At 38.8% G+C, this 15960-nt stretch overlaps 1 protein-coding gene across 1 annotated transcript in view; it reads right to left on the bottom strand.

Annotated features, from left to right (window-relative positions):
- Positions 1 to 1512: 1512 nt before the first annotated feature.
- Positions 1513 to 15960, bottom strand: part of lama4 (laminin, alpha 4) — a 58378-nt gene continuing 43930 nt past the window's right edge. The window contains exons 28-40 of the mRNA XM_086061249.1: positions 14274 to 14403; positions 14064 to 14201; positions 13228 to 13361; positions 12673 to 12837; positions 11010 to 11163; positions 10652 to 10824; positions 10363 to 10552; positions 5640 to 5795; positions 4287 to 4446; positions 3516 to 3640; positions 3296 to 3389; positions 2322 to 2438; positions 1513 to 2223 (exon numbers count right to left, since the gene is read on the bottom strand). Coding sequence (XP_085917375.1) covers positions 2075 to 2223; positions 2322 to 2438; positions 3296 to 3389; positions 3516 to 3640; positions 4287 to 4446; positions 5640 to 5795; positions 10363 to 10552; positions 10652 to 10824; positions 11010 to 11163; positions 12673 to 12837; positions 13228 to 13361; positions 14064 to 14201; positions 14274 to 14403 — 1885 coding nt within the window. The 3' untranslated portion in view covers positions 1513 to 2074. The remainder of the gene's footprint in view (positions 2224 to 2321; positions 2439 to 3295; positions 3390 to 3515; positions 3641 to 4286; positions 4447 to 5639; positions 5796 to 10362; positions 10553 to 10651; positions 10825 to 11009; positions 11164 to 12672; positions 12838 to 13227; positions 13362 to 14063; positions 14202 to 14273; positions 14404 to 15960) is intronic.

Here is a 15960-nt window from a genome sequence, read left to right as displayed (position 1 = left end):
GGCACGCACGCACACCCCCCCCCCCCCCCCCCTCCCACACACACACACCTAATTATCATTTCCCATCATAGTTTCCTGTCGGAACAAACACTGTTACACAGCTATTCCCTGGTGAGTCAAACAGAACGCACAGGAAGATAAAAGGACAAATGTATTTGACCCTAACCTGCTTCAGGCAGATCTCTAGTATCAAACACCATTGTTCCAGGACTTAACCAGATCCACAGATCCGGGCAAAAAGCTGCCAGAAACCCAAAAACCCCTCCCAGAAACCAAGACCATCATCCAGCGATTACTATTCGTCATTCGTTGACTGGGGAAGAATTTTTTTTCCCAATGCGGAGCAGTTTTCTGAATTAATGACTTCATTTGAGGAGTAAATTTCAAATTTTGTGGAGCAATTTTTTTGTTGCCGTTTTTGCAGCCGGTTAATTCCAGGGACATAAAGCAAGGGTTCTAATAAACAATAACAAAATGTCTATATAGTGAATGAACAATTGTTTTTCTCTTTTATATAATCAACAGTTTTTCTTTCTTAAATTCACATAGTGAAAAGTAGCAAACTATTTTCTGGTCTAGTAGCTACCGTGTTTGTAATTGAGAATAAAGGGTGACATAAACTAATGTCTAGTGTCATATCTGGCTGGTGAAGGGCGTAGCGTACAGTAATTATTTTCCGGTTCAGTTTGAGTAGTTTTTCTCTCCACATTCCAGATATTTGTGCAGATTTCGCTACGAAGACATGCGCAAAATCATATTCTTGTTGACTGGGGAAAGAGATCAATGCTTAGTGCACACGCTGGCAGGCGACATACAGCCATTAAGCTACTATTGAGGGGGGACAGGTTGGCTTAGCCCCGGTCCAATGAACTGCTACCAGAAACCCAGTGTATTCATAGAGTTACTCCACCACACTGCTGTTTCAAAATGTAAAATTATGCGTGTGGGTGTTTGGTTGGGGAATCTGAGAAGCGTGGCCCAGGTCTGGGTCCCTCATAATCTATCAGTAAACACCCAAGGAGCCCTGCTTAGCAGCAAATTGAAGCATACAGTATTACTGCAATGTACATATGACTTGTCGATGGTGAATTTGTGAGTTCTCGCACGTCCGGTGAGCAGACTTGTTCATAAGCCGCCATTGAAAATTCCAAGCTTATGTCACAAGTCAAAATGGCGGTAAATACGGTGAAAGGAAGCTCTACACTTATTGAAAAACATTAGGCTTTGGATCACTGTGATTTGATTTGTGAGGATTATTTTCATTTCAAAATGTGATCAAATGTCTTTTGACTACTATAACAATTTGCCTGGTTTCTATGCTAGTCACAGGCAAAAGCAATACAATACATACACCATTTATTTGGTAGGAAGCATTTGCAGTGTTTGCATTATATCAGACGTGCCCGCAGCTAGTTATTTGGGGCGCAGGTCAAAAATAGCCCCTCCACTTCATCATATAGAGGATAAAATGTTATAAGCTAAAAAATACAATATAATTTTTCACCATGTGCATGTCTGATGTTGACATATCTTTAATCTGTAGTTGTTTATGTGAATTTTTTAATTGTTTGCTGGTTTTCTGTAAAACTCCACTGATATTGGAAATGAACCACTTGAAAAGAATACATTATAATACAGTACAATGTAAAAATCAAATATAGGCACTAATTGGGAATTGGGCACTCAAACCAGCAATGTATCAATTTTGAAACACATTTAAGGCAAACAAAATTGTATATATATATATATATATATATATATATATATATATATATATATATATATATATATATATATATATATATATAATATATAGGAGACATTAACATACATCAGATTATCAACAAATGGAGCATTATTAGTATGCCGTGTAAAATTAAAGGCAAAAGTTAACTTCCCCTTCAAACAATATAGCAAGTGGATTTGAGTTTGATTAATGACATACATTTTTTGGTTGTAACAAAAGCATTCACCACAAAAGAGTATATAAAAGAGAATGATTCTCTATAAGGGGTAATTTCTTTCATTCTTTTCTTTTGTTAATAAGACATTGGGATCAGTTGGCATTTTTATTTTATTTCACAGCTGGACAGGATCCTACGCTGACCGCTCCGCTGACCAGAGCTGCATTACTGAAGCTCACTCCATTGTTGTTGATCATCAGGTTACTCATACAACCTACATATGGCTCCTTGGTTACATGGCTGCTTGTAAGGAAGATATCTGAGAGGTAGACAAGTGTTTAGAAAATTATGACTTGAAAATAAAAATAAAAAGTAAAAAATAAAATAAAATAACACTAACGCTGGGGGATAACTAACCTGGAGCTCCACCAATAAAAATCTTTCTGGAGGTTGTAGAATGAAGATTCAGAATTCCATCAACACTGTCGACTTCTTGGTCTACTTGCAACTTGAACATGTCCATGTCTTTTATTACTGTGTTGAGGCAGGAAAGAACAGAGCAATGTAGTCATTATATTGTTCAGAGCCTAGTGAATGTAGTCATAAATAAGTGTTCAGCATTTTTGACTTTTTTTTTTATGTAGTTTCACTTGAAATACATTGTAATATATATTATTTAACCATTATTTACTTGTGGGGGAAAAAAATAAGAAATTACTTATAAATGTGGCCTATATAATAAATGACTGGGCCTCTTTAGACTTTTGGAAAGCTAGCCATTAATTGAGAAATATAGTATTTGAAATAAAAAGGAACAAAATCTTATGCTTTCGGAATTCTTGGATGCTTCTCCTACACAATAAGTCTACCTTTTAATTGTGTATTATTATTTACAATTACTTGTATATTCTCTGATCATTCTATGTTGTACTCTTTGGGAATGTGTCATTCTTAACCCTATAAATCTTGAACCATGAAATATATTAGAAAAAATTCGGAATCTTTGTAAATAGAGTATTTATTGGTCCTTTTGAACAAACAAGAAAGAAATGAAAATCATCCTCCACATCTGACTTTCGATTTGTATCACATTTAATACATCCGGTCACAATGCTTTAAATTCTTACATTTATAACTTTCAAAAATATAATAATAAACAGACATATAAAACATATTAGTATTTCCCACTATTAATAAGCATAAGTGTCTCTCTTTTCTCAATTGGGGCGATATTGCAAGGTCGCTGGAGAAACCATCAACTGTGTGATACTGCCCTCTAATGGATTATCCGTGCAATGCATGTGTCAGATCATATATGTCAGGGTTTTAATGGGGAAAGAAAATATTATACTCATATTAATGCATTTTGACCACAGTAACATAATACTCACCTGCAATTCTATGCCAGTGGCCAGCACACAGAGCCTGTCTTGGAGAAACTGTTGCCAATAACAAATGTGTCCCATCAGTCAAAACAGCCACCACCTGGAAAACAAGGTGTTTTCATTGCATTTCTAAGCTTTATATTCGACAATTATCTATTTGATTTCATTTCTATAAAAATGTATTGTGTAGTGTGGTGTAATTGTGTGATTTGTGACGTATACTTACTGCTCCTTGGTGAATGTACATAGAAAAGTAACCCTCTGATATGGGCACATGTAGAAGTAAACCAGAAGCCACATGAGGCCGCACCTCAATTTCTAGTTGAAATCTAGGTCCCAAGACAAGCGTGTCTAAAAGAGGGAAGTAGGAAAGGAAAACACATTTTCTGAGGATGGGTTGACATAACGATCTAAGTTTTTATTCTCCCTCTCAAACAAAATGAGCATTGTGGATGAGATGATGAAAATGGTTGGGTTCACACTTGTTTGGTTTGATTAAAAGAAAATCCAGTATGGATTGAAACGCTAATGTAGTTGGTTTGGTTAAGTGTGAAGCTTATTACGTGAACCCTAGCGCGCATTGAACAAGCAGACCGAGACTGCTGGGATGAAGTAGTCTGCTTGCAAGTGAAACCTGGTGCGCTGCACAACATAAACTCAAATTTCAACACTCCACACAGACACCAATGTAGAAAATTGTTAATCCCATCCCGTTAAAGGGGTGGTGGGGAATACCCTATGGTCAGAATTATTTTTATAATCAGTAAAAATGCCCTGAAAAAATAATGGCAACCTTAATTTAATGATGAACATTTCTACAACACTTAGTGAGATTTATGCACCTGTCCAGCAGTATACTATGTCTATCTACTACTATGACAATGAGTCATCCAGAATGACATTGTAGTGAAAACAGCAGAATAAACTCATTGTAAGCAAAAGATTGGCCGGTCATCACCTTTGGGTAAGACTTAAGCAAGCAAGAAAAGGAAGTTACCCAAAAGCACGTAGCCTCCTTCCTCTGCAAAGAATGTTCCTGCCTCCGTGAGTCCCTCATAACATGGGGTCACCCCAAATGTTTCGTCCGCAGATGACAACCAGCGTCTATTGAGCTGTATATTCCTCAAGCAGCCAGAAAAGCTGTATACTGAGTTTTTCTAAAAAGAACACACACAAAAAAACATCAACATTTTGAAAACACACACACAAACTGTTTTGATTAGGGGAAGATATTACAGTATATATATATATATATATATATATATATATTATAGTACTTATTTCATTTCATTCTTTCATTTATTTTCGTACAAGAATGAAAGAAAGAAATGAAATGAAATAAAATGAAATCTTTCTCCATATATTTTGATCAATGAAACAAAGTGACATCAGTAGGGATTTTGTCATCTTATGCTGCATTTGAGACTGGTCGGAAGTTGGTTTTACCAGTTCCGACCTAAAAGCGTTCGAGGTGAAAGTAAACAACCAAAATGTCGGATAACGATAAATAGTTTTTTATTTTGGTTCTCAAAACTCATTTTGACCTCCAGCAAAGTTTCCTTCTCGCAATTTTGGTTCAGTTATTGTTTTTATTTTATTTCATAAGCATCCACACAGTTCAGTAATTTTATTCATGCAGGGAGATAGTATCTAGTTTTATACTCGAGTAAATTGTGTTTTTCCATTCACGGTCTGTGTTTCCAAAGGGGTCGCCATTGTAGAGTGACGTCACATTGTAGTCCGTCAGTGAAGTCGGGGTACTTTTTTTTCCCGACTTTGCAAGTGGGATTTCCGAGTACACACTTCCTGGTTTGAAGTCGGAAAAGTCCGACTTCCGACCATCCTCGAATGCAGCATTAAACAGCACATTTGACACTGTAGATCACATGTGTCAGAGGCCTGCATGTTTTCGAGGTTTCTCTACTCCAACACACCTGATTCAATGATCAGGATAATTATTAAGCTCCTGCAGAGCTTGCTGATGATCTTAAATATGAATCAGCTGTGTTGAACGTGGGAAACCTCAAAAACATGGACAAGGCCCTCGAGGACCGGACTTTGACACGACTGCTGTAGGCGCCGTACAATACGTCAGCGTAATCAAGTTTTTTTTTTGCACCCTTAATTAGCGATTGAACTGGATTTCACAATGAAGTTGTGTTGACTTCGGTGGCAAAAGTGAAAAAAAAACATACATACATACACAAATTAGAACTATTTAGTGCCCTTTTCAATAATCACAAAAGCATCTCAAAGGCTTCACATGCCCACAGTTGACAAATTTTAACGACATTGATGTATTCGATTAAAACGGAGCTTCAGAGTTTGAAAAAAATAATCTATTCCATACCTGAATATTTTTTGGTGCTCGCTTTGGAGGCACGCCTCCAAAATAGAGAGGACTGCTGACATGCCAGGGCACAATTTTGCCTCTAACTCTGTCCTCCAGCACTGTGAGCCCATCGATGATCAATTTTCCCATATTTCCATTACGTATAAAAATGACCTTCAGAGAAGGAGCACAAGTTATTGTCATTGTACAGTTGATTGACATATGACCAAAATAGTGCAATTTAGTCTTGCAAGCATTTCACATCATACTACAATGGTACTGGAATTTGATATATATATATTTTTTTTTTACATGATCAGTGTAAAACCTGTGACCTGTGATATACTGAAAGTACAAAAAATATACTGCTGCTGTGGTGGATGGAAAACTGTGAATCTATTGTATCCCTCCCCTGTTGAGCTATGATAAATATTTGTACAGTTTTCTATCCTTTATCACAGGTGTTACGTTCCCAAAGAAAAACTTGCCACATAAGTGATATCCGTTAAGTAGAGGTAGATTGTTCCCCCTCCATTTATTATGTTTTTTTTATTCTACATTTTTTCGTTTATTATAATTGTTTTGTATATTGTAAGTTTTTTTCCATTTTTTTTCATTTATTACACTGTTGTTTTTTATTATTATAATGGATGGATAGATGGATGTTTTTTTGTGTTTATTATATGTTTCAGGCTGTAGAACCCCTCACCACACACTTTTATACCACACACCGCACACACAAAAAAAAAATCTGTGAAAACGCAAGGCTGCAAAAGGTGAACTGCATTATAGTAAGGGAAATATATGAAAATCTGCCAACGAAATCCTTACCAATCAATGTCTTCACTGATGTGTGTATAAATATGTGTAGTAAGATGTACTAAATTCTAATCCTGTATGTTTTTTTTAGTAACAACTGCTCAAACTTGAGGTACCGAATAAAGATTTTCAAAAAATCTAAAATGTTTTGTTTGGCCTTGGGTAACTTGTTAGGGGTCAAACCAGGGTTTTTTCATGATTCTGAGTTGATTGCAATAATTTATTCCAAGAAAAAAAATCATTTATTTGTGGAAAAACAGCCACCCACACCCACCGTTCACGCTCTCGGACTATTTAGCTTCTGTACAAGAATGTATGCATTCTTTGCAACCAACCTGCACAGATCTGCAGAACCCGTCCAGAGGAAGCGAGAAAGAGATACAGTGTCAGATCATTTGACTGCAGATAGACTGAAGGCAATCAAAGATCACTGGGGCACGGAAGTTGTTGGACGTCTGGAAGGGATCAATGACCTTGTGGCAGAAGAAACCCTGTACCATTTGCGCCGCAAAACTCATTTTGAAACAGGTGGCAATTACTCCAAAACTGAAGATAGAGGGAAAAGGAAGAGAGGACAAAATAAAATTGATGAGGAAACGAGAGGCTGTTTTTGTTGAATTCTGAGATAGGTTAGACTCAGAACTCAAGTATGGGGTGATGATTCTTGACCAAGTCTACGAAAAGCTACAGCAGTCTGATCCGTCACCAGATAAGAGCCTCTGTTATTTGTTGTTTCACATCACAGGAAAAGGGTAGATGTCCTCTGGCTAAAAGATGACACAGCAACATTCTGCGAGAGAGCGCCATGCTAATCTTCAGCATTGGGATGAGAAGACACATCATAAGGATAGCACTGAAGTAGCAATGACATCACCATGGTCGATCTAAACCAGTGGTGAGCAAACTCTGTCCTCGAGGGCGGGGTCCTGCAGGTTTAGGATGTTTCAATGCTCCAATACAGCTGATTCCAATCAACAGGATCGTTATCAGGCTTATGCAGAGCTTGCTGATGAATGATCATATATCAGCTGTGGTGGAGAAGTGAAACATCCAAAACCTGCAGGACTCCAGCCTTCGAGGACCGAGTTTGCCCACCCCTGATCTACACCCAAAGTCATACCCCACAGCACACAGTATGACTGACATCCAGAGTCAACGGGCTCTTGTTCCTGAGAGTCTTCAGATGTTCCTGGCGCCAATGGTGAAAACTGATGAAAGTGTAGCCATTTGGGGGCAGAACTTCATTAAGGCCTGTCGGCCTCGATCAGCAGTTTTGCAATACCAGATGGGCCTTGCCATACAACTTGAGTCAAAATGGATGCTCAACAAGTTACACCAGCTGGGATACAAATAGTCGCATTATGAGACACAAAGCTACAAATACTGCTCCCTAAATAAAAGGAATGAAGATGGCATCCAAGATAATTCTGGTACTCTTTACACCAATGTGGAAGAAACTGATGAGCAAATTGATGATGAGGGTGTGGTTGACTGTGCTTGAGGATCTATCATTTACGAGAGCCAGTGGAAGTGAAACTTGCCATGACATGACGTGGTCATGGAGGCAATGGAGGTTGGGGAAACAACCAATGAATTGATTTAATTTGCATAGGCAATATAGATTTAAACATTGTATTCAGGGAAACATTTCTTTCCATTTATTGGGTTGGATCAAAATAACCTCTCTGGCACCATCTTTACCAGATGCCCAGACAACAACAACCTGTCCACAGAGTGAAGTTGAAGGCACTTGACAAAGCCAAGATCCTTAGAGGAACTAAAGTGAAGAGTCTTCCATTCACCAACAAAACAAGGACAAGGATAAACACTATCACATTTCTTCCCATTACTGAGCTATAGATGGACATTAGGTGTACATTGCTATGAGCCAGTTCCAACACTAGACCCCATGGTTCCCGAGGAGCTACTGCAGTTTACAACCTGCAACTACAATGGAGATTGCAACAACCGATGGTGCAGTGCTGCAAGAGGAATGGCGCTAAGTGCATCTCAGCATGTAGAGTAGGGGTGGGCAAACTCGACCGAGTCAAGGGCCGCAGTCTTGCAGGTTTCCCGCTTCCAACACAAGCTGATTCCAATCAACAGGATCGTTATCAGGCTTATGCAGAGCTTGCTGATGAGCTGATCATATAACAGCTGTGTTGGAGAAGGGAAACATCCAAAATCTGCAAGAGTTTGCCCACCCCTGATGTAGAGTCCGTAAAAGAATTTTATGCAAGAATTGTGGTCATGAGTCTGGAGAAGGCCCCAAGATTGAGTGCTGAAGTGGTCAGTACTTTTAACTACTACTTGTACTGTGAGTACAAATGAAGCTACTTTTGAATTTTGAACCTGCAAGTGGGCATGGCCTTTTTTCAACCAAGGATTTTTTTTTGGGTGAGAAATACACGATTGAAATCAACTCGGAATCATGAAAAACCCCTAGTTTGACCCCTCACAAGCTACCCAAGGCCAAATAGGACATTAAAAAAAAAAGAAAAATTTGAAAATCAGTAGTTGGTACTTCAACTTTGAGCAGTTGTTATTAAAAAACAAACAGGATTTGAACTTCAACATTTTAATACATCTTACTACATGTATTTAGAAACACATCAGTGAAGAAATTGATTGGTAAGGATTTAGTTTGCAGATCGGTCAAATATTTGATAAAATGCCCTTACTATGAGGAAACACTGTACTTCAACCTGCTCAAATGAAAAAAAAAATGCTTATAAAAGCTTTTACTGGTACTTAAACATAATCAAATAAATCTTCAAGTGAATGATCAAGTAAATCTCTGCTTTTTTAGCATTATCAGAACAATCAGTTTTTAGATGGAGCTGCAAAACACTGTGTGTTCTTGTTGTTTTTGTCTGTTTGGTGTTTTTGTCATGTGTTCCTGGTTTCTTCCCTTGTCTCGTTATGTCTAATCACGTCCAACTGTCCATCATGTTGTCCAGTGTTGGTGTATTTAGTCTGTTGTGTTTGTCCAGTCGGTGTGGGTGCATTGTCTACGTTATTTGTGGAAGTTTGTGTGTCAAGACCTTGTCACAGCCAGTAGCCATCGTTACAGCCAAGTCGTCCTAGTCACAGCCAAGTTATCTTCGTCACAGCCAAGTTGTCTTTGTTACAGCCAAGTTGTCTTTGTCACAGCCAAGTTGTCTTTGTCACAGCCAAGTTGTCTTTGTCACAGCCAAGTAGTCTTCGTCACAGCCAAGTAGTCTTCGTCACAGCCAAGTAGCCATTGTCAAAGCCAAGTAGCCATTGTCAAAGCCAAGTAGCCATTGTCAAAGCCAAGTAGCCATTGTCACAGCCAAGTAGCCATTGTCACCGCCAAGTCGTCTTCGTCACAACCACAGCCACAGCCAAGCTATAGCCACAGCCAAGCTATAGCCCCAGCCAAGTCATAGCCACTCCACAGCAAGTCAAGGCAAGTCAGGTCATGTCACGCTCGTTTCAGTCATGACGACTAGTCCAGTCACGTCCTGTCCAGTCACGTCCCATCCAGTCATGGTGACCAGTCCAGTCACGTCCCATTCAGTCATGGCGATCAGTCCAGTCACGTCCCGCTCAGTCATGGTTGTCTGCTCACCGTTTTCCCTATGCTTCATTATAGTACCACACATTGCACTTGATTCCTGTTTCACTGCCTTATTCTCCTGCATTTGGGTCCACCATCCCTTAATCACTCACGTCCCACATGACATATTCTAAATTGCATAGCGGTCATCTCACAGCAAATGTGCACATCACTGGAATAATATTACCAAGTGCCGGTACATTATCTTGAGTGAGACACAACACATAACACAGCTTTGTGTTCTTCCATACATCAATGAATGTGATATACATGCACATGAAAATGTTGTATATCCAAATTTCATTCTCAGTAGTGACAGGTGTAACAACATGATGAACTTACATTATGCCATGTTCCGTCATTGTAGTTTTCCTTGCTCCAGATTTCAACTCTTTGATTACCTACATTGAAGGTGTATACAAGTCTACCATTGGCCAGAAAGAGAGCCATAAAGTTTTTCTCGTGGTTGTCAGCTACATAAAAAATTAGGCCAAATGATGTGTTGGTTTTTAGGGATAAGGAAAAGTTGCACCTGGGAGGGGAGGGGGCGGGAGACATTGATAGACACATTTTTTTTTAAAGAAAGCTTTTAAAATAATTGTGATTGTAAAGAATTTTCCATAAGACTTACTTCTGAGAAAAGGATTCTGGGAGCTCTTTGTAGTGCTGCCTACTGTTTGCAAAGTTGCCATATTGGTAAGCATGTTGTGTTGCTTGGTGACTTGAGAGATGGCAGGGAGCTACGTTCACTTCACTCTCACTTCTTAACTCCATTATATTGTGGATGGATTCATCCCTGCTAACCTGTGACATTAAATATTGTGGCAAAATCATAAATCAGGAATACAAATATAGACACCAAAAGTGCCAAAATCAATTGAGGTTTACTAAAAACCTCTAATCTCGTCTATATTTTTATTCAGATTAATGTCCCACCCAACACCCCCACACACACACACACAACCCCCCCCCCCCCCCCCCTCACTTACCTTACGTGATTGCCTCCGTTTGGCTATATGTTTGTCGTCCCTGTGCCTTGATGAAAGAGCAGCAGGAGGCTTTTGCACTGGACAGTCCTGCAGGAAAGTCTGGACATTCTCGGTGTAGCGCTGAAAGTCTTCAGGCTCAATGTCTCGGTCTTGTCTACATAAACAAATGGGGAGAGAGACTAGCTAAAATTAAAATACAGTAATTAAGAAGTCAAAACACCAGTTTCAGTATTTCAGGCAATCCCACACATGCAAGTCTTGAGCACTATTTTAATGTATTTTTTATCATTTAGCTGCAAGAGTTTTTTTCTCAAATCCCATACTGTCCATAAGGGCAAAGGGTGGGTTTTTTCATAATCTTCCTCCCCCTTCCTCATGTTTTCCTTTTTCCCATCTTAGAAACTCGGGGTACAATTTAGCAAACCGCCAGGCCTACCGTCCTGTCTCTCTGTTGGTCATTGTTATTTTTCATGTTTCTTAGACAGGTTGTGACTGTGAAGACAAATTCCTTGTGTTTTTACATATTTGGTGAATAAAGATGATTCTGATACAAAGTAGTAGTTTAGTCAAACTATTGGTTGTTGGCTGAAGTTGCTGAATTAAAAACTGTATGGCTAAAGAAAAGCAAGTGTATTCACCCCAAGCCAAATTATGGGCATACATTAGGCCATGTGTCCCTCTAACCTCACTCCCAAACCTCTTTGTTTGAGTTTTAGTCTAATCACCCAGTGCTAACTGCTAAATAGCAGCCAAAGTTAGTGTGCTCCGCTCTTGAAGCAGAAAAGAGGTTGTGAAGCCTGTGCTTGAAAGTCCAAATGGCTTCTCTACTGTAGTTTTTTTCCTCAAAAGTATTCTGTAGTACTATCTATCTTGGGTTTTCTTTCCGATACGAAAAACGATTTGATCTGCGACTCAAATCCATGATCCGATCCCAACCGAGACTTTTGTGATCCCTTACTTAATCTCTCCTGTCCTGTTTCTGTGGGCGCTAATCCCTAAATGGCGGTAAAGTAGGCAGAAGCAGTGACGAAGAACATGGGTCTAGACACTATTGACAAAGAAGTCAATCAGTCAGCAAGTTTCACTTGTCACTGACATACAGAATATCATAACATTGAGAACATTTCTGACAATAGAGCGAATATTTTACCGTAGATATCATGTATTGTGATATTCTTATCGTGGGCCACATATCATCACAGTATTGAATTGTGAGTTACCCGTATTGTCTCACCCCTAATTTTAAAGAGAAACTATAGCAATGAGACCAAATTAAATATTTAAATGAATAAATAAAATAAATGTATATTTTATATTCTTACACTCCATTTATATGTATCGTATCTACAAAAAAAAACACAGAAGACCATGTAATGCTTTATATAATAAAAAGGCAATTGTGTGGCAATTGACAACCGTTCCTGTTTCTCTCATGGTCCCTTTAGCAAATTAATTGCCCACACCTTCCTTAAAGCGCACTTTTGACAGTATCAAAAAACCATGAATGATAAACTGGAGAATCTCAGTCTTTTCCCAAGAGTGGTTTAAAAATGGTGTGCAGTTCTAAGCAGTTAAGAAAGCAATTCACCCATGTGCAACCTAGGTGACAAAGAGCTTTCTATGAACAGCCATCATGACTGTTCAGTATTGGGAAGGGATCTACCTGTTAATGTAGGCATATGTAATGCAGCCTGTAAAGTTCTTTAAATTGCTGCTTGGTGATCCCCCAAAATAGAAGTTCTTTACTGTAGAAACGGAAGAGGGCCTTGTGACTGATTGTGGGCGTTTCTTCTCCTGCTTGTCTTTGTCGTCCACCAATATTAAATACCTCAAGTCAAAAGAGAAACATAGTAAATAAAATACACTTATGGACCTTTTCTAATGCATTAGAGAGACATAAGTCTGACATATTCAAAAAATTGTAAACACTGTTGTTGAATGTCAACAACATTCAAACTCAAGCAATATTTAGCTGTAAACAAATACAAATATCTGAATATGCAGCAGGATGGTAATTGCAAATAGTGTTTTTAAAAGCACAGTTGACTGCAAGCCACACTCAATGACCTCCAAGTAGTGTGAAATGACAATGATATAGCGCTAGTTGACTACACCCATCAAAATGTATACAATTCTACATTCTTAGAAAGAAAGCTTATAAGGAGCAGAATTGGCATCAAAATCAAAGGGTTTGATCAAAGTAAAATCAAATGCTTACTTCTGATTATTCACTGAAGCCAATAAGAAGTGTGTCCTTCCATCATTGTAGTGTTTCTTATGTGTTTTAACTCTTGTTCCATGTGTGTTCATCACCACTGCTCCGTTTTCAAGGGAGATGCTGAATTCGTCAGGCTGAAGTGGTAAAAAATGCAGGAGATTTACAAAACGTATTGGTTACCCTTAAACATGAATAATATACTGTTTCTTTCTTTTTTTCAAAAGCAAATTATTACTGTAATTGTTGAATGGTACCAGCTGATAGACATACTGATAAAATATGCTTCAAATATAGCTTTTATTTTTATTTTTTTTACTCATTCACTCATAGCCATTTTCACTGACGCAACCTCCTTCACCCCCGGTTCTACTGGATTTTGACTGATTTTGCAAGGCCCACAAAATATTGTGTTCTATTGCTACATGGAACATATCTAAAGAAAGATTAGAGTCTCTTCTTTCATCAGGAAAAAAAAGTATATTTGTATCTGTTTTTGTTTTGCAACAATTAGCATTAGAATATAGCTAAGTTTCCTCATTATTCACAAACCTGTTGAATATACTGAGTAAAAGAGGTTGTTGCAACATGATCTGATCTCTTATACTCTGCTGCCACCTGCTGGCCGTTTTTTGTAATAACTACCATTGCTTTAAGTGACCTCTTCAGGTCAGAGGCTGCATCAAAGCCTTTTGTATGCTCTAGCATAAAAAACAAACAAACATAAAAAAATTATAAATACGTTTTGGGGACCATGGCAATATTTAAAATAGAACGTGTTTATACATTTCTAGGAGCAAATGAGTTAAAACAAATCTTTTTCATAAAAGTGTTCATACCCCTTCATTGTAATAGAATAGTAATCCACTGGCTTGAAAGGTTCTAAAGTTGAGGCCTCCTTCAAAATTGTCAAATGGTGAAATCTTTGCCGAGGCTCCCAAGTAGCTCTCACCCATGAAGTATGCTTTATGTGATGCCTGTAAAATAAATTAACAATGTTATGCAATAAGTCACACAGTTACTGAAAAAGGACTAAGCTGTGCACTTACAAAAGACTCCTCAGGGCAGCCACTACTTATGCCAATGGTGCCAGGCTCCTCTAAGAGATTGAAGTCTTTTTTTTGGAACAGGAAGCCTTTGACACAACCTTTGAGGCCAACCACGGCAGACAGCTCGGGCCTGTCATGAAAGATACGTTGTCACTGTGTTTTTGACTGTATTTTTGTGCCATTCAAACTCAATCTTACCGTTTCTTTGTCAAATATACAATTGACCAAATGCACCTCCAGCATCTGTTGTACCCATTCCCCAACAATCCACAACAACAATGATATAAAATTCACTGGAATTGAACATGTTTAAACCAAACTAATTTCCTAAACCATGAAATTTAACTACTGCATAGTCATTAGATAATCATCGGCTATGTTAACATACAAAACACAGTAGTTCGGTTTCTTCATGTTTATATTACTGGATTAATTTGATCTTTGGTCAAACCAGGGTGATCACCCGCACTATTTTAGAAAGAACATTCATAAACACCCCTACATTTGTTGGTGTTTTTTTTTTTTTTTTTTTTTTTACTACAAATAGTATGAATACCAAATTAGAATGTTTGGATTCGAGTGACAAAGACACATAGATAGCATATGTGTGTACTAGTGTCACAACAGAAATTATTGAATGGCAATGCATGTGATGCATGAACATATGTGGGGAGTGCGCTTTCCAAGACATGGTACCCAGAAATGTTTGCGTGTGTACGGGAATGTTAAGCCAGCTAACGAGCATTATATTAAACTGTGAAGAAATTATTCTAATAATAATAAATCTCATCGAGACCGTACTCACCACCTTTATTGGCCTTTGATGCCGTCCTAGCATGAAGGGAGTTTGCAAACTTGGATGCTGGACCGGAGAGATGAACTCTCACTGGGGTTAGCTTATCACTAACAAGCTGCTACGACAAACACGATACGGATAGGGTGGCCAGATGTCCGGATTTAGGGCGGACAGTCCTAATTTTGAATTATGTGTCCAGTGTCATGCGCAACCCTATGCCGGACGCTGGTTTGTCCGCCTTTTCAGCCGCGTTGAGTTTATGTGACCCAACATCTGCCCCCAACTGGTCTGGGATTGGCCAAGAGAGAGAAATTCTCGTATATCATTGATTCAACAAATGTAAACAAAGCTCCACGTGTAGCTATCTGATTACATCATTTCATCCCCGTGTTCTTTGACTGTAGCCCGCTAGCAAGCGAGAAAAAAAAGGCAGCGCTAGCGAAAACGCCAAAATGCCGGGCATCTTTCAACATTGAATGGTCGAAAGAGCACAACTTCCTGGCCAAAAGCAGTAGAGACTGGTTTCTGCATGCTTTGCAGGTGTGATGTGGATGTGAACAGTCAGGCTAAAGCAGTCAGAACGTCACGCGGGAACGGCCAAGCTTAAAAGCAAGAAATGAGAAGCAGATACGTCATCATTGAAGTCATTTTTTCCTTGTTATTTGCTTTTCAAAATAAGTTGTGTTTTGTGGCACGTTGTACTTTTACATAAGCATGTCACTTGCTTAGTGGTTTAACCCATTAAAAGGGAGAAGAGCACTGGAGTGCTCCCGGCTTTAATGGTAGATGTCATGAAATGGTGCGCGTAGGAGGCTGGCTGGCGTGGCGGGACTGGGCAAGAGGAGGCTGGCTGGCGTGGCGGGACTGGGCGAGAGGAGGCTGGCTGGCGTG

The sequence above is a fragment of the Leptonotus elevatus genome, chromosome 18 (genome assembly GCF_054856555.1).
Source record: "Leptonotus elevatus isolate MCC_2025b chromosome 18, RoL_Lele_1.0, whole genome shotgun sequence".
Taxonomy (NCBI): Eukaryota; Metazoa; Chordata; class Actinopteri; order Syngnathiformes; family Syngnathidae; genus Leptonotus; species Leptonotus elevatus.
The sequence above is the reverse complement of the archived record's forward strand: the minus strand, read 5'-3'. Positions and strand labels throughout refer to the sequence as shown.